The sequence below is a fragment of the Trichosurus vulpecula genome, chromosome 4 (assembly GCF_011100635.1).
Source record: "Trichosurus vulpecula isolate mTriVul1 chromosome 4, mTriVul1.pri, whole genome shotgun sequence".
In the NCBI taxonomy this organism is placed as follows: domain Eukaryota; kingdom Metazoa; phylum Chordata; class Mammalia; order Diprotodontia; family Phalangeridae; genus Trichosurus; species Trichosurus vulpecula.
Genome location: NC_050576.1, coordinates 32,579,246 through 32,604,177, shown reverse-complemented (window position 1 = coordinate 32,604,177; position 24,932 = coordinate 32,579,246). Strand labels below are relative to the sequence as shown.

The following is a 24,932-nucleotide window of genomic DNA, read 5'->3' as shown; positions in this document are numbered from 1 at the left end:
AATTCAGAGGGTAAGGCCCTAAAAGGGCTCAGTAAAGAACTACAGAAGACATCCTGAACTACCCACGGTAATCATGGCCACGAGGTGCTCCATCTCCTCTGGGGTCAAGGCAAAGTCAAACACCTGGATGTTCTCCAGGATGGTGGAAGGAGCCAGGCCCTCGGGAGAGAGATTGCTTTCTGCTGGACTTGCCACCTGACGAGGATCTGGGCCAGTAACTTCTTGTATTTCTTGGCCAGCCAGAGGACTCTACCAGCTGAACTGGCTCTTTGGTCCGAGGAGCCCAAGAGGCTGAAGGCTGTTACCTCGAGCCCCTGCTACTGGCTGTGAGTGGTCAGCTTGTTCTGGGGCAGGTAAAGGTGGCATGGGAGGCCAAACTGTGGCCACGTTGAGAATGCCATCGTTCAGTAAGCCTGCTACTTCCAGCACCATCCAAGTCTCCCTGTAGTGGATGGGATCAGAGGGCACTATGCCATCAGTGTTCTTGGGAAGGGGATTGAACCCCACCTCAAAGCCCCAGGGCTCTGGCAATAGGCAGAGGTCCAGGTACTGAAGCTGGAGGTTGGCCAGGGTTCCTGAGGAAGGGCCTCATGTCCTCTGGGGTGAGCTTGGTGTTCCATAGCATGGAGGTGACGCCCACCTCTTTCTCTTGCCCACCCTGACCTTTGAGGCCTCCACACTGATCTCAGTCTTGTTGCTAGAAATGGCAGCCTAGCGGATGTGGTACATCCCAACGTGGAGCACAGGCCAGATGCCTCCTCGGGCTCACTCCAGCAGGTGCCCAGGAGAGGCATCTTCCATCCAGCGTGGAGAATGCAGGCCCACGCTGTCTTGCCTGTGGTTGTGAGCCTGGCCTCTTTTTGGTCTGCAGACTTGATACCACTGAGGACCTCCTTCCCTGCTGCACCCTCTCACCCTCCCGCTGTGAACTCTTGCTGCACAGTCCCTCCAGGCTATTTCTAGCTTCTCAAGAAGAACACTTGAGATGGTAGCCCTCCTGTCCTGGATAGCAAATAGGCTATTATAACAAGATCCATGCTGCTCTTGCAGGTTCCTCCATAATCTCCTTTTCACTAAGCATATTTGCACTCACAAAGCAGGAAACAGCCAACTGCTCCCTAATTCAGGCAAAGGTGTTCTTGGCTTTAGAGGAATGACAGCTGTGCTACTGTTGCCTCGCCTGTTACTGCCTTCCCAGTGGCCACTGTAACTCCCTGGGGCATCTGCGTGGCACCCTCTCAAGTGTGGGAGAGATTTACACACCTAAGTAGCCTCTGTGTTCATGCCTGTCCATAGAGAGATGAAGAGAAGCCAATAGAAAAGGCAACAGAACCCAAGTTTGGGAAGCTTTAAAACACCAAAGACCATGAGCAAAGACTCCTCCACAGCTGTCTCCAAGGGCATTCCCATCCACGTTTGTTCCCTCTGAACTCTCCAAATGACAGAGCATGTAAGAGGCACTCTCAGCAGCTTAGCTGGCCACTGAGGAGAAGAGAGTGCCCAAACTCGCTCCCTTTTCTACCAGTCAGAGCATAGGGAATTCTCCAAGATTCTGAAGGAGGGAACAGGATGGACAATGATGGGAAGCTGGTCGGGGTGTGTGTCCATCCACATTAAGGAGAGATGACTGGCACCTTGAGTGACTGCCATAATGGAAGGGGCAGAGCTGTTTACCCAGGAGATGTGGCTGCTAAGGCTGACTGCCAGGGAAGCAGTAAGGTAAAGGCCCAGCAATCCTGACTGCCTGTTTCTCTCCCTTACCTTTAGAATCTGGGCTTGTTCCCCATCTGTCCTAGGAGAATCTCTCAGAGAAGTAGCTCCATCAGCCATCTTGAATACGAAGAGAGGAGGAAGAAGGGAGGGAAGAAGGGGAGTAGAAGGATAGAGAGGGGAGGAGGAGAAGAAATTTCTTTAGGACAAACATCAAAGCCTCCCAAACATCGTGGCCTTTTGAATCCCAGCTCCATTCATCTGGAAGGCTGGAGAACACTTTCACGTGGACAGCAGGGATGAAAAAGAAGAATGAGAGAGGAAAGGAAGCGAAGCTGCAGAGCGGCTGTCACGGGGCAGCTTCTACCTGGAGTCTGTCCCGAATCTGAAGATGCTGATACATAGAAGCCCCCTGCTCTCCCTAAACCACAGCGGGCTGCGCAGCTCAGCCAACTGGCTCCCACCACCACATCTCTCTTGGGACACGCCGAGGCCCAGAGAACACATCAGCCAGCCTGCCTTGCCTCCTTTTCCCTGCTTTCAGGAGTCCACGAGGGACCCTTTTTATGTTCCCAGCTCAGTATTAAATGACCCATCCTGGTGATGGACAACAGAAGCTGGGACTTGGGTACCCCCAAATTCACAGAGGAAGAGGAGGCTGGCCGGGCCATGGGCCAAGCCTGTATCTGGGGCTCAGGAGGTCTTGACTTGGTGGTGACTTGGCTGCGGTATCATTTCCCACATTGCGTCTGCCTGACTTTGGGCGTATTTATGGAGATACTGTGAGTTCCCTCCATGACACTGGCCTGTGCAAGGCCTACTGCAGAGCCACATACATGCAGGTGATGAGGGGAACATGCTGACAATGAAGATGTTAAACCTAGCAGAGCTTGTCGCCGAGGATGAAGACAACACGGCGGGTGGAGAGGCCAGTCTCAGAGTTATAAAACCAGAGTAACTAGCTGTCTGTCCTCAGTTTTCTCCTCTGTAGAACGTAGGATAATTATAGGTGTACTCCTGACCTCCTAGGGATAGTATCAGGAAGCTGGGCTTCACTCAGCCCTGAGAACGTGATCCTCCCTGAAGGCCACACAGCAGAGGGGAAGGTGCCCAGGCCCTGAAGTTGGGAGCATTCCTGGCTCTGCTGGGTACTAGATGGGGGTCCCTGGGCAGCAGGTGAGCTGCCATCTCCTCATCTGCAGACTCCCAGGCTTCTTGTGAGCAGAGCCCTGTCCTAAGTGGGCACTGCTCTGGGGAACTTTTGCAGTCAGACAGGGAGTGCTGACAATTGCCTTCCTACCACTCAGTGCCATGGGCTCTTCCCTGGTCCCTGAGGTGTGAGGAAGCCCATGGCTGCTGGCATTTAAGTCTGAGCTCTGGGCCTCAGTTTCCTCACCGGTGAATGCACTGCCTCCTCCAAAAAGTCTATGGAGTAGTCAAGACTTCTCAAGACTTCCACCATCTGCACGTACCAGGTAGGAGACCAGGGTGAGGGGTAAAAGCAACGGGCTGGCGAAGCTCAACCTCTCCTGCCTATGTAGGGGTCTTGGGTTGGCCATCTTTTCTGGCAATCACTTTCCCCACCTATAAAATGGGGTGATAATTTCTGTTCCACCAACTTCACCACATCATGAGAATCCCATGAAACAATGGATGTGAAGCGTCATGCAAATGCCACACCCGAGTGGCCGGCTAGTCTGGGAGAGGCCTGGATATGGCACACAGTGGTGGACAGAGCACATGGCCAGGACCGAGACGGTCTTACCGTGGTGAAGGACAGGTTCTCTCTCTTGCCTAACTTGTTCAGAGCCACCAGGCTGCTTCCTATTGAGGTGACTCTCTGGCTCAGATTCCTGACTGTCCCATCCATCCCCAGAAGCTTAAGGTCATTCTGTCTCTGGTACCCCACGAGGGTCCTGTTGACCTCTTCTAAAGAGCTCTGAAGGTGCAGCATGTCCTAGAGCAGAAACAGAGCATGTTGTGTGGCTGGGCCGAGAAGCCACGGTCACGTCAGGTGGCCAGGTGGCTCTGACCTCAGAGAAGGGATGAATCTCATTTACAGTCCCTAGAGAGCAGAGTGCCTGGGAACTCACTTCTCAATGTTTGGCCCTCCTGCTGACAGCAAAGCACAGGGTCATTAATGGAGGGGCTTATTCATGTTCATTTATCAGAACAATACTACCTTAGGAATGAGACTGACTATTGAATTGGTTCATGTAGCATAACCATTACAAGCTGCGCATCATTCAATACAAGATCTATTTATTTTTATTGACATCTTCTGGCACCGACTGCTATTTATAGGCTGAATCTGAGGATGTGAATGCATCTACAGGGCACACTGGCCTTTCTCTCTGGATGGTTCTCAACCCGGTATCTATCTGTCGGCATTCTTTCCTCTTAGCCCGCTACCAGCCAAGGCAGAAGGGTTTTTATTAACAACTGGAAGCTCCAAAGAGGGGCTTAATTAATTTTGGCTCAAACCAGAAGACACTATTTCTGAATGGCCGTGCCCTTCATCCCACTTCTCTAAGCCACTCAAGCTGTTAAGCACAACAAACCCCTCTCCTCTGCTGGGCTGATTCTAGGGTGCCTGGGGCAAATGCACCTGCCCCACAGGCAGAAGGAGAAGGTACTCGAGCACCGCAGGGACCCGTCTTTGCCTGTGGGCCATGGTCTGACACGGTGCCACTGACTGAATCCAAATGGTTCTTTGGGTATGTCCTGCTGAGAGCCTGAGGAGGGGGCAACAAGTACCTGCTGGAAATTCTCTCTTGGGCTTTTCCTGCGCAGGCCTGGGACCATGGAGGGTGATGGAGTGGCCTCGCTGCTCTCCTTCTCAGGGTGCTGGAACTAACAGAAAGAATGGAAGAGACAAGAAGCCAGGCCTGAGGCCTCTTGTATTCTGACACCACAGGGGGACCAGCCCAACAGCCAGCCAACATGCATGTGGTAAGAGCCCACCCCTCTCCATCCCCAGCCTGGGCTGGGTGCTGAAAGCCTCAGGTGTCTCTGTACCCTCAAAGACATCAGGCTCAGACCCTGGCAAAGGGCCCAGAACAGAAGGAGCCAAGGTACTCTCCCTCTCCTCTCTCATCCAAGGGGACAGTGTGCCAGATGCTGGGGACACGGAGACAAAAGAGTCTCTGCCCTCAAGGAGCTCACGGGTCCCAACCCCTCCCATGCTGTTCACCTTCTGTGCTTCTGCTTACACCAGAAGAGCCATCGAAGACTGGTAGTCAGAAGAACCTGGTTCAAACCTTGCTTCAACCCCGCCTCCTCGTCTGTAAAACGTGGGGCTGTCCTCTGGCTCAGATTTGAGGACCCTGCAGCCATTTTCTGTATCTCCATCTCCATCCCATGCTGCTGCTGAATTCTGATCCCCTTTTAAGTCCCACCTCAAATGCTGCCTGCCCTTGGCAGCCATGGAAGGGGCACCTCCTGCCCCTAGGTGCACAATACAATGAGCTGGAGGCTCTGGAGGAGCAGGCACCATGAGTCCCCCTTTTTCCTAGCCACCCCCTCCTCCTGGGCCTCGCCCCAAGCTCTGTCCACACCTAGGACTGAGTCAATGTTTGCTGTTCCTGGAGCAGCGTCATCATCATTTCTGCTTGACCTCTGTCCCCTGAAAGTGCCATGTCCCCACTGACTGTCTATCCTGGAGCCACCTGGAAAAGCTGCAAGTAGAGTTCCTACACAGCTTCCACTTCTTCTCTCTGCCCCAAATCCCAGCCTAGGCCTGGAAATGACCCCCCCCTGCAAGCCCTGGCATCTTGGAGAACCACCCCCACCCCTCTATTCTTCAGGGCTGGGCAAAATGAGCAATTCCAACCGTGGCACACACACAAAAGGCCTTCCTGCTGGCGGCCAGCCAGGTCAAAGACAGAGAGACTTAATTATAATAAAATACAACTTGTAGCAGCAAACTGGATTCTGAAAACTATAACTCTTTTAAGCATTCATTTTGCCTCAGCTTTGATAATGACCAGAAGAAATGACTGAGGAAGGGGCCTTGGAGGGGGACAGAGACATGCCTGAGGGCCTGGCATGGAGAGGGTGGGCAGAGGCCCCCAGGAACCCCCTCAAAATAGTGTCCTTTGGGGGAACAAAAGAACCAGTTGCTTTGGTTCTTCTCCCAGGGAAGAACGGGTGCCCCATCAGGGCAAGGCCCTTTCTGGCACCTCCCTTAGTACCAAGGGCCCCCCTCCCATGAACTTACTCAAAGGGAGAGAGGAGTTGTCTGTCAGTGGCCTCTCTCCCTTTGGGTCTGCAGTGACTTGAGCACGAGAGGCTTCTGGAAGAATGTGGATGTTACAGGACTCCTTTTTTGGTGAGAAGCAGGCTCTGAGGGAAGAGGCTGGCTGACATGGGGACTGGCCTGGATGGCCAGGCTAGGCCAGGCAGCTGCCTCTGGGCTGGGGCAGGATTTCCTTACCATGTTGCTCTGGAGGGTCTCGATGGTCTTCTTGTGCTCGTCAACTGTTTTCTGTATGGCCTCCACAGCAAGACGGACGCTGTTTAAGGTGCTCCCAATGGAGGCCACGCTCTGAAGTGGAAGGAACAGTGAGTATGGCTGCAAACACAGAAGGAAGCCCACAGAGACCCCAGAATTCTGTTGCACACAGATGGCAGGAAACAGTGAGCACTGAGCAACTTCTCAGGCTTTCTGAGCCCCCTGAAGTGAGTAGGGACCAGGGGATTTTTCCAGGAAAGACAAACTCAGCTGTATGACCTTGGGAGGTCACTTCTTCCTCTAAAAACGAAGGGCTCAGGCTCTAAGGCTCCTTCTTGCTGCTCTAAATCTGATGCCAGCTCATCAATTTGGAATCAATTACTATGTGGCTACTCAAGGCCAGGCGCTGCCTGAAGACCAGCGTTGTCACAGGCAGCCAAGTGGACAGAACCTGGACTGATATGCCCTGACCTCCCTGTAGAAGGGACATCCTCGTGCCCTGCATCTAGGGAGGAAGGCCCGATCAGGCCATGTCCATCTGTGCCTGTGCCAGCCCTGGCTGAGGGTGGGGATGGGCTTTAGCACCCACCTCCAAAAGAAGCCTGGGCCAAGGAGTCAGGGAAGAGGAAAGTACCACTCTGGCAGGTGAATTTTGCTTATTAAATTGGTGACAATCACACACAAAGTATGTGCTAGCCAACGAGGGGACAGCACAGTGCACAGTGCTCTGGGCCTGGAGTCAAGAAGTCTTGAGTTCAAGTCCAGTCCCAGCCACTTCCAGTTGTGTGACCCTGGGCAAGTCAATCCACCTCTAGATGCCTCCATTTTACCCCATCTGTAAAATGGGATTATAAACAGCACATACCTCACAAGCCTGTTGTGAAAATAAAATGCAGATAATATCTGTAAAGTGATTTGCAAACCTCAATGTATTACATAAATGCTAGCTTTTGTGATAATGATCATGTTATAGCACAGCTGAGAATTTTAACAGGGGTCAGTGACCGATAGCTCATGGCCGATTTTGTGCTCGGTGTCATGTGATGGTTTCTGAGTCCGGTTCAACTCTTCATGACTCCATTTAGGGTTTTCTTGGCAAAGACACTAGAGTGGTTTGCCAGTGGCTCTGTGGCTTATTTTAGATGAGGAAACTGAGGCGAAAGGGTGAAGTGACTTGCCCAGGGTCACACAGCTAGGAAGTGTCTGAGGACAGATTTGAACTCAGGGAGATGAATCTTTCTGACTTCACTCTCTCCACAGTGTCACGTAGCAGTGGCTGATTAAATATAAAGGTTTCAGGAGTAAGTCCTGGTAAAACCTCCTTCTCCTTTCTGACTGATTGGGGCTCAGAACAGGCAGTACACAGGTCTGCAGGACGGTTTCCCTGCTAGGGTCCTGAGGCCATGTGGCTCATCTAAGAAGCCTCCCTGGACTCAGCTCCCCGAGGAGTGCCCCTTCAGTGCCTCGGTTACCTGGGCACAGGTCTCTCCACCCAAGCTTCACTCTGAGCTGCTGACAAGCAGACTGTGCAGGTTTCCTACTCTTGCTTTCCCGGTGCCTAGTGGAAAGGGTAGCAGAGGGGCTGGACAGACGTTTGCTTGTGAATGAACTGGAGTTCCATGGACTTGAACTTGGCCATGGGCGCCTCATTCACCTTCATCTATATTGGGCCAGTCAGTGAAAAGACATTTATAAAGTGCCTTCTGTGTGCCAGGCACTCTGCCAAGCACTGAGTATACAAAGAAAGTCCCTGCCCTCAGGGAGCTCACGGTCTACTATCAGGGGAGACAATATATAAACTATGCATCAGTGAGCTCTAGGCCAAATATCCTGGAGATAAGAGGACATTACCAATGTTTTGGTATGATCTCCTCCTTTGAGAGGGGAAACAGGCCTTGACCATGGTTACCCAGAGTCCTCAGACTCCAGGCCAGGACACTGCCTCTGTGGGCTTACAAATAAAACCTGGGTCTAGGACATACTTCACAACTTTCAGCTCCATCTGATTCAAACATTTACTGAGCCTCTATTGGGTGAGTGAGACCACCCTCTGGGGGCTGACATGTAGCAGTAGGGTGTGGACATGGACGCCTTGGTCCAACGGCTAACACCACCTTTCTCCACCTTGCCTCAACCTCCCCATCTGCTCCTGTGTGGCCAGGAAGAACTCTGAGGGCTCCCAGGGGTGCATGTCTATTTGGCACCTAAATCCCAGTCTAGTACAGGCACGTAATGAATGCCCCTAGAAATCCGCACAAGCGATCTCCTGGGCAAAATGGTCAGTGACATTGTTTCCACTTGTATCTGCATTCAGAGACTCTGATCTACTGTCTGGGAAAATGCCAAAGTAGCTTCTGTCTACCAGAATGTAAATGACTCTTAGGGCAAAGATCAGAGGAGGCAGAAGGGCCAGGCAGCTCTAATCTTTGTTCTGGGAGTGGACAGCTATCCCCACTTCCTGCTCCTTGTCCTTCTCCACCACTTCTGGTTCTCATCCTGAGGGGACTCAGTTCCTTGGCCTGCCATTCAAGGCCTCCTAATTCACTGCCTTCCCATCTAGCCTGCTTCACCATTACTCAACTTGTCTATTTGGAACCCTTGTCAAACTGCCCGGCAGCTTCGCTTCTCTGTGCCTTGGGGAGACAAGTCCATGCGCTGGTGGGGGCCTAGGTCTCAAATTGAGGCTCTACGTGCTCACCACCTAGGTGACCGTGGCCAAGCTGCTTCACCACTCAGCCTCCACTTCCTCAACTGTAAAATGAAGCAGTTGGACTAGCTGGCTTCTAAAGGAGCCTATGCTGTTCCCAATCCTGGAGTGTCTCCTGCCTCCCTTTTAAGGCCGACTTGGCCGCCACTTCCTCAAGAAGCTTTCTCTGTCCCCTTCAGCCCTCACACAGGCCCCTGGCCACTGTCCATGCACGTATGTGGTCAGGTCCCACTGGAACAAAGAACAAATCTGTTCAAACATGCCCTGTGTGAAGCTATAATTATATGTAAACTACGGTGACTGGCTGCAGCTTAATGGAAAGATGCCGCGTGACTGGAACAACAAGGCAGTGGCCTAGAGGGGCCCACGCTGCGTCATGACTCCAGCCTGGCCCCCGCTCCCTTGCAGACTGTGAGTTTCATGAAGGCTGGGACCATGTCTCTCTACCTCCCCAGTCCCCAGCGGGTGCCAAAGTGTCTGCAGAACTGAGTTGTGGAGGGACAGGGAGCAGGTGCAGCCTTGGCTGAGTGCTGGACACAGGGCACAGGGTCAGTTGAGTGTCTCTACTGTGCAGCACTGAGGGAAATTACATTGCTACCATTTTATGGCAGATCGAGCGATGGAAGGACTCCCTGACGTGCGTTTGGGCAGAGAGCCCAGCAAACTGCTCAGTGAAGATGCCGGGGATCAAAAACTCATCCCCAACCCTAGGATGACAGACACCCAGCAAACCTAAGGGGCAGAAGCCCCCAAGACCCAGGCTGAAGTCAATGATACAAAAGTCTAGAGCCGGACTTCAAAGAAAAGTACAAGAGCCCAGCCTCGTTGGAGCTCAGGTTTAGAGCACTTACCTTCTGAAGGCCCTCAACAGTGGCAGGCAGGCTAATCAAATCTGAAGCTGATTTGACGTTGGCTTTGAGGTGGTTCACTGTGGAAGTCAACAAAGCAATCTGAAAAAAGATGGAGAAGTATGTTTTGAAAACATGATCCTCTTTTCAAGAACTCCTGGCCTCAGGTACCACATGCCTGCCCCTGTGGGGCACTGCTCCCTGTCGTGCTGGGGCTGTCCAGGCCCGAGTCTGGAGAGGCCCAGCACCCCACCCAACCTTGCCCAATGCTGTGCGCCTGTCACACTCCCCCAACAGTCCTTGAGCAGAAAGATGCATTAGGCCTCCTCAAAGGTTCCTCAGGGCAATCTGGAGGAGTCTGTCTTGGCAAAGAATCACTAGTGTTGTTTATTGATCTGTGTGTGGTTGGTGACTAGGTGGCCAAAGTGGCAATCATGCTATGCAGGAGGAACTGTGGAGGAACCTGGAAATCTGAGGGAATGGGAGCTCCAATAAATGTGCTGTGGCAGACCCCCAAGGAGCTCCCAGACTTGTGGACTCAGTGCTTACAATACAAGCAATTCATTAAAACAGGCAGCTGGCTTCAAAATACAAGGCAGCTTCTCCTTTCCTCTTTGGGGGCAGTGTCAAGTCCTTAGGATGAGGTGCAGTTCTTGGCCCCTGTTTCAGGAAGGACAATGCAGAGAAGTGATATCTAGGTGGTGAAAGGCCTGGACAACTTACTAAGGAATGAGGGATGTATAGGGTAGAGGACAGCAGACTGGCTTGGGGAGGTGGGTGGAGTGGATGAGCTCCCATGAAAAATGTCTTCTGGTGTCTGAAGGGCTATCATAGGGAAGAGGGACTAACCTTGCTCTGCGTGGCCTCAATTGGTTGAAATTGGAGAAAAGGGAAAGCTGCCAGCTGGTGAATTTAGATGTGATTACAGAGAAACTTCCTGCCCTCAGGGCTGAGCTCTCCCAGCTCCCCCTACTCTGTTTAGGCTGTCGTCACCACCACACTTCTGCCCACTCAGGTCTACATTTGCACAATCATCCTGGACTCCTCCTTCTCCCTAACTTCTTCCACATGTCCCTCACACGGCCAGCAGTTGGTTCTGGTCCTGGTCCCCTCTGCCCTGGACAATTCTAACAGCCTCCTGGTTGGTCTGGGTCACTCCTCTGCTGAATGAACTGCAGCGGCTCCCTATTAGCTCTAAAATCAAACACAAACTACTAGGTTTAACCTTTAAAGTCGCTACAATGGGCCTCTGATCTTCCTCCCCTACCTAATTGTCCATTACTCTCCCTCACAGCCTTCCTGGGTTGCCAACTGGACCCTTGCTGTTCCTCCCACACAAGATTCTACCTGGCGCCTCTAGGTCTGGAGTGCTCTGCCTCCTCCCTTCTGGATTTCACCCTGCTGCTCCGACCCCCAGCAGCTAGTGCTCCATAGGCATTGTGTAACCTATGTGTGCATGTAGTCTCCCCCTGCAGAATGGAAGCTCCTTGAGGGCAGGGCCTAGTTTTTTTCCTTTGTTTCCTCAGCACATCTGGCCAAGTGACTGTTCAGTATTTAACAAAAACCTCTTGACTGATTTGTGTATCAGAGAGGATTTTTGAGGTAGCATGGTGGAGTGAGCTGAAGACGGATTCAGGAAGACTGGGTTCAAAGCCTGCCTGTGACCCTGGCAAAGTGGCTCTGAGCCTTAATCATTCCTGGTTTCTTTTGCTTCCTCAGGTCTTACTGGGCACATCCAGAAGCTGTGTTTGAGGCTCTGCAGAGGCCTGTCCTGGAGGGCTGGAGCCTGGCCCAGGCCCAAGCTGTTTCCTTAGTTACTTTTTCTGGAGTGTTCCACGTGCTGGGAGGTTACCCTTGCCAGCAGCCCTGGCACCTCACCACCAGGTTATTCCTGTGTCTGGGAGGGGAAGGCACTGCTGCTAACATGCAGGCAGGTTATATTGGTCAGATGCTTCCAGGAGCACTGCTCCTCCTCTGCCCTGGCTTACGCCAAATTGTGCAACGCAAAGTCTCCCCTGGGCCAACCTCAGGTGTATGCCATGGGCTCCCTCCCTCACCTCTTGCTCCTGTCCTCTCCCACATGCTACGATATGAACAATGCATCTTATTGTAGTGATAGCAACTCCCCCAAAAGAATTTATTGAGTACCTACTATGTGCCCAGCCTTGTGCTGGGACCCTGAAGACAGCGGAGGAAGAGAGATGGACTGGTCTCAGGCTGTGGGGTGGAGAGGGAATCTACAACATACAAGAAACAATTCTGCCCTCAGTAGGGCAGGGCTGACTCTATGCACAAGGGAGGCCAGACAAAGTACCGGTGTAGACACTACAATGATTATGAAGCCCCACTGCAGGCTAGAAGGGAAAACAAAACCAAATGCGGTAGGAAGATTTGAATGAATTTAAGGAACAGGACCGGGAGAAACTGAAAGGAGAGGAGCTGGCAAGAAGAGAATCTAGGCCAAGAAGGACCCAGTGAACAACATGAAGCAGTGGGAAGGGTGCCAACATGGAAGGACAGAATGTGGTTACTGCACACAGCCAGCTGATCCCAGGGTAACTGCTTCCTCCCTGAGGAAGTCTCAGGCCAGTGAATAAAGGAGGCCCCTAACCCTCTGCTCAGGGCACCGAGGGACCATTTGCTAGAGCTCTGGAGTGGGCTAGCAGAGGCATGCAGAAGGCTCGTGGCATCCTGGGGACCCAGAGTAGTTGCCACCATCTCCATCAAATGTGGTGCAGCTGCTGGGGCAGGTCTCCCATTACCAGCTTTAGGTAGCCTGTTAGCCTTTGGCAGATCCTCCAAGGGTTTGCCACCAAGTAAATGGGAGCCTTGGAAGGAGCTCCCAAAGCCATGAAATTTAATCTGGACACCAGTTACTGGGAGCATGCCAGTGTCTCCCGGGCAGGGTGGCCCCTCTGAAGCAACTCCTCTTCCACCATTCCAAAGGAGTTGGGAAGCAGGCGTGGAGGGGCAGGATGGAGCCCACTGCCATCCTCTCCAATGACCAGCCCAATGGCTCCATGAATGGAAGGGCCTAAAAAGTAGAGCTCATTGAAAACATTTAAAGAGGGAAGGCTCCCTCAGTCTGAGCCCAAGGATGAGTCAGCCAGAGTTGCTTAAAATAAAACTGCTGCGCACATTACGAGACAACCTGACGAGCAGGAGTGAAAATAGCCACCGCGGGTGAGCCCTTGCTAACACGTCATCCCTCTGCAAGCTGTTTTCATGCCTCTGCTCTGGAGAGGAAGCAAAGCCCTTCTGACCCAGAAAGCCTAAAGGGGCCTGGGCCTGAGAGTTGGTGCCTTTCATTGCTCAGGAAGCTCAGAAAGAGTTGTGCATAAGGCCAACACCTCAGAGCTGACCTCGGGCTCATGTACAGACTGCATGTGGCAGAAGAGGCCTCAGCCAGCCTGCAGACCAGGGAGTCCTAACCTGAAGGCTTTTGATCAATGGATTTCTCCTTGGAATCCTATTTTTTTTTTTACTAAAGAAAAACATGATTCAGAAGAGTCCATAGGCTTCACTAAGACATCAAAGGGGAGTCTGTGGCAGAGGAAAGGTGAAAAACGCCTGGATTTAGACCTAGCCCCTCGTTTTACAGATGAGGAAACTGAGGCCCAGAACAGTAAAGTCACTGGTCCAAGGTCCCATAGGCAGAAAGTATAAAAGCCAGGACATAAATGCAGGTTGTATGACTCCAAACTGGTCTTCGTCGCCCTGACCTCCAAGCCTTGAGTGCGAGGGGGAGCAGAAGGGGAGGGATGGGGGAAAGAAGGTCCTGCAGAAAACCGGGAGAAGCTTCAGGATTGAGGGAACCAGGAGACCCTGTGCTGGATCAGCACTGGCTGCTCTGACCCATGACCCTCGCCCAGGGCCCAGCAGGCTGCCTCCCCTCCCAGCTCCAAGCCAGACCTGAGACCAGAATGGAGACTTCCCCTGCATCTGGCTGGCCTCAAGAGTGGGTCTGTTTTAGGTCAAAGAAGAGCAGGCTTGGGACTGCCCTCTCCCCACTTTACAGAGGGGGCTTTTCCAACATGAGGCAGAACTGGCCAGGGACTAAGCTGGCTCTGTAACCAGGTCCTAGTGCCTGGTGAAGACTGGGGACTGGGAAGCTGAGAAGCTCCTCCCTGACGCTTGGCTGAGACCTGACTTTCCCTCCTGATCATTCCTCTTCCAAACAACAATCTCAGAGGAGGGACAGTAGAAGGTGGGGTGCAGATAACAGGGAGGGCACTTCCCCTTCAGGGCCCTCACTCCTAGAGTGGCCTCCCACTGTTGCAACGGTGCCCAAATGGCAGATTCTGATCAGCTCTTGGGGCACCAAACCTAAGTCAAACAAAACTGGATGCCTGGCAAGGCAAATCACCTTCATGGTGACCCAGTGAGCTCTGCCCACTCCCCAAACCTGGGGGAGACCCTGAGCAGTGCATCTTCAGGACTCCCTCCAACCCCATGAGCCAGAGGGAACCCAACATCCCTGGCTCTGGAGCCCCTGCTGCCTGACTGAAGCTGCTGGTTCTGTGTCACACCCTCAGGTACAAGGTGCCAGGCCCCTCTGACAAAAGAAATTAAAGAAGGTCGTGCACTGACCCCCCTCCCACCTTCCCCGCCGCATCATAGTTTGGAGGGAGGGGGCACAGGGCAGAACAGCTTTGGCTGCATTTGAGCCCAGAATTTTAATATTTCATACCAGAATCACTGAATCTCTGAGTTGGAGGGACCCTTGGAGACCAGCCAGTCCAGGCTGGGACCCTGAGGCGATTTTTAGTAAAAGGCAGTTTTTGAAGTCCATGCAATAGAATAAGCCCCATTAATAAAAGGTCTGTCCCTGGTATTCAATATCTGCAGGGCATCTATCATTTTAATGATTTACTTTTATCTGGTAATTAAATTGCTCCAGGAAAGCACCTATAACTCAAGAGCTTCTAAATCCCAGTAAGACGTTCGGATAGTGGACCATACTGCTCTTTGGCAAAATCCTAGAAAATACACGAACACTGATCTCAGAACACAAATCCTGGCAAATCTAGGAAGACTTGGGAAGCATGCAAATGCCTTTTTAGTTTGTCATTTCATGCTCTGGGTTCAGCTGTCTCATTCTGAACAGGTTACTTGTTTCTGTGACCCTCGGGTTGGTCTACCTCACAGTGGCATTTCAGGCACTGACCTCATCCCTCCATGCCTGTGAAGGACACTCCTCTTGTCTTTGTCCACAAAGGTGAATGGCAAATTAGGACAAGGATATGGCTCCTTCAGGCTGATGGCTCGATTCTGCTAACTGACTCAGGATAAGTCAGAAGACCACATCACTTAATTTCATCTGCATTTCCTAAATTATTGAGGTAAGAGGCTGTCACCATGGCCTGGGCCTTTTCTTAGCTATGGGCAGGAAGCTCTAGAGCAGTGGAACCAACCCCCTTCTACCTGTTTGGCCATTTCTGTGATGTTTATCCAGACTTTGCTCAAGCCCAGGTCTCCAGATTCAATCTTCTCCAGCTGCTTTTGTTTTCGGAGGAGGTCTTCATTTAGTTTGGGGATCTCTTGGAATGAGCTTTTCTGATTAGATTCCACTAAAACCAAAAATAAGAAGGATCAGCAATAGCAGCCAGTAATCCCTGTGACCCAAAGATGAGTGAATGTCAGATGAACTAAGCAGGAGGCAGTTGGGGGGAAGGCACAAGCAAATCAAACATGGGGTGAGGAGCATCTCCTATCTTTGGGGAGACAAAAGGACTTACAAAGAGGAGGGGGAAGAGTGGCTGGGGGTGCTGGTCTCAGCTCTGCCATGCTCTCCCTGGAGGCTCTTGGCCCACACACTCTCTCTCAGAGCCCCAATTTTCTGAAGTGTTAAATGGGGATAACCTTGGCCCTGCCTACTACAGGCCCTGCAAGGACCTGATCCAATGAGATAACATTTGTAGAAGCACCTTGTGTGCCCCAAAGTAAAATCCAAATGTTAGCTGGAAATGGGGCAATCCTCTAGGCCTTCAAATATGCACTATTAACATCTGGCATTTTATATCACATTGTCCTTAGGCTCAGGACATAGGTGGGGAGAGTCACTTTACCACATGACTTAGCTAAACCTTTCTAATCTTTTCCTCTCTAAGATCTTAAGCCTCCACTGCAATCGGACTGCTTACCAGCCACAATGGCCCATAAGCAGGGAGGGGACTGAGAACTCTGACCAGTTCAAAGAAGATCTGGGCCTGGCTGGGGGGAAGGGTTTATCTTGTGCATCAGGTCATCAAGAAACGTGTAGAGAAGTTTTTCAGGGCCTTGGCTTTGGGAGTTATGAGACCAAAGTCCTCTTTGTTCATCTCCTCAGAGGATTTGGGGCCTCAACAGTCTATAAAAAAGAAGAGAAAGCTATCTGCATGAATACCAGCCTACAGCTCAAAATGAAAGGAGAGAGGGAGGGAATGAGAGGAGGGAGAGGGAAGGGGAAAGACAGAAAGGGAAGGAAAAGAGAGGAGAAAAGAGGAGAGGAAGGAAGAAGAGCAGAGGGAGGGTAGGGGAAGGGAGGGGAGACTAGCTAATGCATGGCTTGATGCTTTAGCTCTCTTTTAAGAGATCTTCAAGATTCACCGGGCAGCCACCAGTGAGCTTTTGAGGACCCATATAGTTTCTACAACTTTAAGTGACAATTTTCTACCCAAACAGCCCTCAAAGTAGCTAAGACAAATGAAACACACATATCCACACCCCCTTTCTCATATGCCAATGCTGCTTGCATGCTCATTATTACATGTTAACACTTAACAAACTGCTAATAAGAGCCAGTCATTAATATACTTTGAGTATGAACTAAATATCTGAGAGACAGAATTTCTGGGTAATTAATAATCAATTTATTAATTAGGCTAGTTAATAATCAATAAATTTGTAGTCAGTGGGTTCTCTTGGTCACTAAAGATTCCTAATGGAGGTACTGAATGCCTTAAATATTTTCTTGAAAAGAAGGCCCAACAGGAAAAATCAGCCCTGATTGGTGGACATTTAAATGAGGGGGAGGGCTAAAAGTCTTCACCTCTTTCTGCTGATCATGAAACTCAGAGGCCTCTAGCAATCTGGACAGGGGAATCCGCCTCCACTCATACCAGTCTGGTTGGTTTTCTCCTTCAAGAGCTGAGTCACCCTAAACTCCATAAGGACAAGGGCTTATTCTCTCAGGCAAGAATTTAACACAAGTAAGGTCTCCTAGCTAAGGGTTCTTGCCCAAGATTGAGGAACACAACCCAGGGGATCAGGGCAATCTTCTCTTATCAGTCATGTGCTTCAGAGAAGTGACTGTGACTGACCTACAGGGGCTGGTCCCTGAATGTGGAAATAAAAAGTCATATATATATATATAAAAGTTATTAATACAATGGAAAATAATTTCTCTCAGAGAAGGGAGTTGAAAGTATTCAGGGAAGCTAAATATGGCACTATAAAAAGAAATAAGGGGGGTAGGGGAAGGGCAGATATAGCCCTACTTTTCACCACCAGCATCCTTTAACAAGCCACATCAGGTGAGGGCTCCACACAGCCAGCCCGGTGTAGTAGAAAAGGACTGGACTGGCAGCTGAGAGTGGGAGCCTTGCCGAGCTCTGGCATGAAGCAGCTATTTCTTTAGGCAAGTCACCCCTCCCTCCAACTTTTGGTTCCTTATCTGTAAAATGCAGGTCCTGAGTGTTATGAGAGCTAGGGTCCCTTCCAGCTTAGAGAAGCAGATTGCTCATGTTGGTTACCTTAAACCAGGGCCACAAGTCTTCTGTTCTTTTTGCCACCAGCCCTCTTGGGCAGGCTTCGTTTTAGATACATTAAGTAAAAAGCAATGAACAAATGAAGCACCAACTGTGTGCCAAGAGCTGGACTAGGTGCTGAGGACACAAAGCCAAAGAAAACCATTCCCTGTCCTCCAGGAGCTCACCCTCCATAGAGGGGGCCAACATACACAGGCACCTGTGTCCACCCAATCAATACAAGATACGAGTCCTTGGCATCTCCATGATCAGAACAGGGTTCATGGTGTGTATTTCAGTTACAAATAAACTGTGGCCCAAACACTAGTATACCCATTCCTGATCTTGTGGCCCAAACGTCTACAGTGGTTCATGCCACTGTTCAAAATCCCAATGAAAGGATGGCAATGTGATGTTTGTCAGACAAGCTTTCTTCTTCTGTGTGCCTGGCCCCAAGGACACCCAGGCTCTTTACTTTGTCCAGTGCTGCCCGCTCTGAGACAGTTATCTATTAAATTAGATAAATAACTGGGAATAGCATCAAAAACCAGCCACACACGTAGGCGGATGGATACCAACTGCCTAAGGAGTCTCCAGATTGGCTTGGTAAGTCCTAGCAAGACCATGCTGATCCTGAGCTGGCACAGGGTTTTCTGTGAGCCGATGACATTCTCTTTTGGGGCCATGACAGAGCTAGGCTCCCAATCATAGAATCTGAGAATTGGAAGGGCCCTTAGTGGCCTTCTATTCGGAGCCATACACCAAAAGAACCCCCACTTGAATGTGCTGGCCTCCAGAGGGCAGCCTCTTCTAGCCTGTGGCGAGCCACCCTAATGCTCTTGGTCCTGCCATAGGACAGCCCCTTAGATACCTGTACATTTATCATGTCCCTTGCTTCATCTCTTCTCCAGACCAAATGCCCCAACTTCTTCCACCTGAGCCTCACATCACAGACTCAGGGCCTTTCACCAACCTGTCTGCCCACCTATGGAAATGCTATGGAATGCTTGTCAGTGTTCTTCAACAATGGTTCCCAGACCAGAATATAATCCTTTGATGACATCTGGCTAGGACAGAGGACAGAGAGATGCCTGCTTCCCTCTCCCTGGGAGCTCCACCTGCCTTAGTGCAGCTCAAGGCGGTATTAGCTCTTTTGGCCACCACATCCCCCAGATGATTGGGGTTGAGCTTTCAATCCACTGAAACCCACAGGTGTTCAGAACAATTGCTGTCTATCCAGGCCTCTCCTACCTTATACTGGTGAGGCTGACTTCAGTACTCAAGTGCCACTCCACAACATTTCATCTTACTGGATTTAGGGGAAGGTTCTAAGGCCTGTCAAGGTCATTTTGGATCCTGACCCAGTCATCCAGTGGGGTTGTTAGCTGCCCCTCCCAGTTTTGAGTCATCTGCAAGTCTGAGGAGCAGGCCACCCATGCCTTCATCCCAGTCATTGATAAAAATGAGGCAGAACAGGCCCCCAAACAGGTCCCTGGAGTCACACCAGAGAACACCTGCTACATGCACAATGAATCATTAGTTGTTCTGTGGGCACAGACACCTACCCCATTCTGAACCCATCTGACTCAATTACCCGCTCAATTACTCCATCTCCTTTACTGGAAGAGTGTGAGACAACCAAAGGCATCACCTCAGTTTGAGGATCTCCAGGGAAGGGACAGTAAGGAGCTGAGCTAGTCCCTGCATCCTTACTCAGAACTGTGGCAGGGCCTGGGCCCCAGAGGATGGTGGCTAGGCAGGGCCCTGCAGGCCCCTTCAGCGTGATCTCCCAAGGAAGAGGGACTAGCACAGGCACTCTGGTTAAAGAAGCAGGAGGAAGTGTAACAAACAGCTCCCAATGACTAATTCATGAGCTTTCAACACCAGAAGAACCTCATGCAACACTGATGACTGGCTGCAGGAAGACTCCCAGCTGCCCACTGGATGAGTCCTCCCTGGTACCTACAAATGATCTCTGTGCATGCTGGGGAAACAGGTGATTGATTCAGAGGCTCTTTCAGGCAAACATCCACACTCTGGAGTCTGGGTAAATACCAGTTCAAGAGAATACTCCAGGAAGCCCCATATTGGTCCCACTGTGTGGTTTGTCTCCTTATCAGCACATGCCTCCTCTCAGTCAGGGTCTTCCAGGGAGGCCCTGGGGAGGGGGATCCTAAGGGCTGAGTGCTGGCCTCCTGCCTGACTGATGAGGAGCTTGGAGATGGCATCACTGCCAAAGGAGGCTCCCCATTTCAGACCTCCCTGCCTCTCCTGTGACAACATTTGTAAACAGGGACTGGCTTCCAGGCTGGTTTCCATAGGCCCTGCCTCATTCTGTCCAAATGAAGAGTCAGCAGTGAGCCCTCCAGTAAGGAGTGAAGTGCCCGATGAAGAGCAGGGGCAAGGCTTAAACCCAGGTCCCTGCCATGCAAGCCCTGCCTCAAACTCCACTGTCTAGAAGAGGCCTTTCCCCATTCCCCTTCATGCTAGTGCCTTCCCTCTACTGATTGTGTCCTACTTAGGCTGTCCATGGCTTATCTGTACATGGCTGCTTGCACTAGACTTCTGCATTTAGTGTTTCTGCTGTTCTTTGAATCCCCAGCCCTCAGCATGGTGCTAGGCACACAGCAGGTGCTTAATACATGATTACTGATTTTTTAATGGTACACAGCCAAGCAGAGGCTTTGGCTTCTCAGAAGGTCCTCTTTGAAGAGGAACAAATAGCTCCTTTTACTTAGGACCCACAATCAAATGTCTGTTTTGACATTTATCGAAGTCTGTTTAAAATTAAAAGCAAATGGTTTACAGAAGATTGTTCAAGCCCAAGGAGGGGGTGCAAAATAGTGACTGACAGGTTTTTTGGAACCTCAAGCTCTTGCTTGATTGACCCTTCATAAGCTCTGATCACCTTCTCCCTTCTCCCCTGGTCTAAGTCACCAACACTGATGAAGTGCCTACTTTGTGCCAGGCAGCATGTGAGGCCCCAGGGAAGCAGGGAAAGAAGCACCAGGTGGTGCCTGGAGTGGAAGCCCAGCTGTGCAGGCACCAGAATCCAAAGCTCCTCAGTCCACTTTCTTACCATCTCAGGGCCACTGATTTCTCAAGGAGACAAAGTGCAGGCTTGGGGGAAACAACCAAAGGATGAACATATTCCCTTAAAAACAAAACACCCCATGTGACAACAAATGCCAGCAGAGGCAACTTCAGCAACATTTGCAACCTATGCCATACTAAAGGGCACAAAACTGTAAGAGGGTCAGGGCAGAAGGTCTTTGGTGGTCACGAAGCACAAAGCCAAACCAAGCTTTTCCTCCACCAAAGTCCTCCCTGGTGCCTCACTATGGCATAGGTGCCCAGGACTGTGACGGGCATGCCGGCAGAGGTAATGGGCCAGGCCTTACTGCACTGCAACATATGGGCCCTGCAGCCCAAGAACAGACAAACACAGTCTAGAGAATGGCTCTGATCAACTACCTCATTAATCTAGCTACAGAGGTACAAAGAAGCCACAATTGGAAGAGAAGTAAAAACCACCTCCTGCCCCCATGCAATCATGTCAGTTCCCCTAAGTTCTGAAAAACACACCCTGCAGCTGGGGTTAGGATTCACACTGCTGGACTGAAGCATACCAGAACCACTACCAGCTGGCCATAATACTCCACTGGCAAAGTGTCCTGGATGGGGGCTAAAAAGGAAAATGAAGTCAAACATAACTCCCACTCCATAATAAACCAATTCTACATAGAGATGAAGAGAATGGGTCAGACAGATACACAAGCTCCCAAGAGAACAGCTACAGGTCTCCTGAGTAAGGCCTCTGAACCATGGGCAGCATGCTCTCTTTCTCCAAGGAAGGTCCCTTGGAAATTTAATTAAGGGCTAGCTATTCATGGGACAGACTGGGAGCCTGAGTGATTGTGGAGAGCAAACAAAGAAAAGGTACCCTGTGATGGCAGGACCCCCTAGGCACAGGATGGGAAGGCAGGAAACATTTCCTTCTGATCCCTGGTGCCAAGGACTCTGGGACTGCAGGCAAGCTTGCCTCTCATGGTTTGCCTACAAGGAGCTGTCAGGGGCAGTTGGCTTTTTTTATCAGTCACGACAAGTGGCCAGCTCACAACATGAACCAGCTAGCCTAAATACTGTCTTAAAGGTTTAGGGTGGCCAAGGGAAGCTACTCTGCAAAGTTGCAGGCTGACATAAAAGGAGAAATGTTTTGGCCAAGGGGCTCCTCCTAGATGGGCTGGAGGCTCATCTGTGGATGCTGCAACTCCTCAATCACTCGAGATCTTTAACTCAGGACAGTCATGGAGGGCATATTCTGGCAAAGTCAAGGCTGAGCTGTCTCTATGGGAAGCTAAGGCATTCTGGAGAGCAGGGAGTGGCTCCAAGTCCACTCACAGGCTGCCTTCCTCACTGGAGGACAACTGCCCCGCTCTCCTCTGCCCAGCAGACCCTCGATTCCCCTCCGTGGGAGGGCCAGTGTGGAGAAGGTCCAGTTGTGCCCCCTCTGATCCTCAGAGCAATGTGCTTGTGGCTCCTGTGGGGATCACTGCCCCTCCAGCCCCTAGCAGGGCCTCGATAAAAAAACAAGTAACGAACCAAACTGCTTTCCAATAAAATCTGCTCCTTTCTTTTGGAAATATGCTGTTAACATTCACAGGTGGTAAAGTTAATTACAACTTGTAAAAGATTATCATGGATAAAAGTACGGCGTGGAAGAGGAGAGGAGGATGGGAAGGTAGGTGGATGGAGGTTGACCTAATTAACCAAATCCATGGGCTCCAGCTGTGGAGATGCTGGAAAATGCCAAGTTTTCCTTCTTTGACCCATGGAACCTATTTGTTTAAAAAAGTTTTCTTGTTCACACACACATAGCCACAATGTTGTCATTCATGTCCTAATCTTGCTTCCACCCAACAGAATGCGCTATTCTAATAAACACAGGGAAGCAGAGCAAACACTGACCAGTCTGGCAGCCCACACCTCCTCCTGCCCCACAGCCTACCACCTAGCCACCACGGACAGCAGCGGGTTTAGGAGCCTTCTCTCCTACTGCTCTCTGTTTCTCTGGGATCTTCTTGTGGGGATCAGAGCAATAGAAGGTCAAAGATCCCTGTGAGGTTGGTAAAGAGAACAAGAATCGACCTGGGGAGCTGAGGTGCAGCTCAGCTAAGCTCAAGCTAAGAGAAATTGGGAGATCTGAGGTCATCGAGCCCAGGTCCCTTATTTCACAGATGGGGATACCGAGACCCAGGGTCAGAGAGGAGCTAAAAGGCCGGTGTTTCCTCCCTCTCCTCCCAGTCGGCTGGGCCGGTTTCTCCAGGACAGGTCCCAGTCCTTCCCGGATGCTTTATGGGGCACAGAGGTCTCTGGGGTTGGGACCAGACAGCGCCAGCCCCCAGCGGGTACCTGGTAAGCATCTCCGGCCCTTGGGATGGTTCTGTTCTGGCCCAAACGGTCCACTTAGCTGTCCCAGGTGTGTGTGTGGGGGACCCTCCCTCACAGCCCCCCTGGAGCTGGGGATGTCTCCTGGTGCTCAGCACATTGTACGGGCTTCCAACTCTCGGGACGCTCGGCCCCAGCCCCGCTCCTCTCCTCCCGGGAAGGGCCCCACTTACGGATTCTGAACTGATCCTTGAGGGCGTCCAGGTCCTCCTTGAGGGCCACCTGCATCCACACCAGGCCCACGCAGGCCACCACGCACGCGGCCAGAATCACAAACGCGCACAGTGGGTAGCAGACCTTGCAGCAGCGGAAGTAATCCCCTCTACAAACAAACCAATAGGCGCAGTCTCGGTGAGCGCCCCTGACCCAGAGTCTGGGGGAGGAAGGGTCTCGGGGCGTGCGACCTACAGAGCTTCCGTGCGATCGAGGAATACCAACACGGAGGGGGCCTGGGAGACTGAGCTCCGTGACCCGGGGTGACTTGGTTTCCCCCGTCCCCTGGCTGCTCCTGGTTTCCCACCGCTGTGCCTTTGCACCGGCCGTCCCTCACGCTTGGGACGCCTTCCCCTCCCCCTTTCCGTTGGAGGGGCCTGCCGGGTGCCCCCTCCCCGGCCTAGGGTCCCCCACCCCCAGCTGCGCAGCGCCCCCTTCCCACCTGGCGAAGCGCGCCCGGGTGCCTCCCCCTCCGCCGCCGCCGCCGCCGCGCTCGTCCTCGTCGTCGTCGTCGTCGTCCTCGTCCTCCGAGCTGGACGCGGAGCCCGAGGCGGGCGGCTCGGTGCGCAGCAGCCGGTGGCCCGAGGCGCCCTTCCAGGCCCGGCGGCTGCGGCGGCTCCGGCCGCGCCCGTCGCCGGGGCCCAGGCCGATGAGCGCGTTCAGCTCCTTGCGCTTCTTCATCTTCTTGGGCGGCGTGAGGGGGCCGCCCGGGGCCGAGCAGCAGCCGCCGGGCTCCAGCGCGGCCCGGCCGGGGGGACGCGGGGGGACGGCGCGGGCGGGCCGCTCAGCCGCTCCCCTCCCTCGGCGCCTCCGGCTGCGGCTCCGGCTCCCACTCCGCCTCCGGCTCGGGATCGGCCTCGGGCGGCCGCGAACTCCGCTCTCGACCCATGGCCACGGCCCGGCCCGGCCCGGTCCCGACGCTCCTCCCCCGGGGCCGCGGCCGCCCGACCCGCCTGCCAGCAACGCGCGCTCCCATTGGCCGCCCGCCGTGACGTTGCTCTGGTCGTCAGCGCGCGGGCGGGGCCTCCTTAAAGGGCCCGCGGGTCCGGCTCTTGGGTCGGGAGCTGCACCTCCGAGCTGGGGCTGCAGCCAGGGGAGAAGAGAAGGAGTGCTTATAGCGCCCATTACGTAGGGCACTGCACACCCCTCCCACGTGGTACAGGTGGGAAAACCGAGGCCCAGGACAGTGAAACCACTTGCCCAAAGTCAAGAATCCTCCGGGTAGAGCTGGAAGTGACATCAGAATCCATTCCGATGGACACCTGGGGAAACTGAGGCTGGATCGGCAAAGCCACTTCCCCAGAGACACCCGGCTAGAAAGTGGCGACACTGATGGCATTCCCGATCCAGTGCTTTTTCCGCTACCGATCTGCCAAGCATCCAGTTCCAAACTCAGTAAAGTGACCTTAGCCCAGTCTGCGCTGCCTCAGTTTCCACCTCTGCACAGGGAAAGGCAGGGCCAGGTGCTCTAATGAGTCAGCAGGTCTATTGGCCTGCATTTAACGAAGCTCTTGCTGTGTGTGATGGGGTGGTTGGGTGCCTGTGCTTGGACCCCAGTTCCAAAATCGCATCTCTCCCTAGCCTCAAAATTATCCCCAGCAGTTTCTCTCTAGCAAAGCAGGACGGCATGCCCTAGCAAAACACTTATCTCTCTTCCTGGCAGTGGCCAGCTGTACCTATAGAATTTATTAGTTTGACCACTGTGTGCATGTGCTGAACTGGCTGTGTACTGGGTCATAAAGATATTTACTACTCACTGACCTATCATATGCATGCTAGACCTAGACATATGTATACTCCTTTACATTTATCTTGTCTAAAAACAC

The 24,932-nt window shown here is 52.2% G+C and overlaps 1 protein-coding gene across 3 annotated transcripts in view; it reads right to left on the bottom strand.

Annotated features, from left to right (window-relative positions):
• EFCAB14 (EF-hand calcium binding domain 14) overlaps positions 1-24,000 on the bottom strand; it is a 34,703-nt gene extending 10,703 nt beyond the window's left edge. The window contains exons 1-8 of one of the 3 annotated variants that reach the window (XM_036754969.1): positions 23,549-24,000; positions 23,067-23,215; positions 15,143-15,288; positions 9,722-9,820; positions 6,146-6,256; positions 4,468-4,563; positions 3,476-3,667; positions 1,762-1,830 (exon numbers count right to left, since the gene is read on the bottom strand). In XM_036754969.1, the coding sequence (XP_036610864.1) occupies positions 1,762-1,830; positions 3,476-3,667; positions 4,468-4,563; positions 6,146-6,256; positions 9,722-9,820; positions 15,143-15,288; positions 23,067-23,215; positions 23,549-23,787 (1,101 nt within the window). In that variant the 5' untranslated portion in view covers positions 23,788-24,000. The remainder of the gene's footprint in view (positions 1-1,761; positions 1,831-3,475; positions 3,668-4,467; positions 4,564-6,145; positions 6,257-9,721; positions 9,821-15,142; positions 15,289-23,066; positions 23,216-23,548) is intronic. The other 2 variants (XM_036754970.1, XM_036754971.1) reach the window with 2 other exon arrangements.
• Between the last annotated feature and the right edge of the window lie 932 nt (positions 24,001-24,932).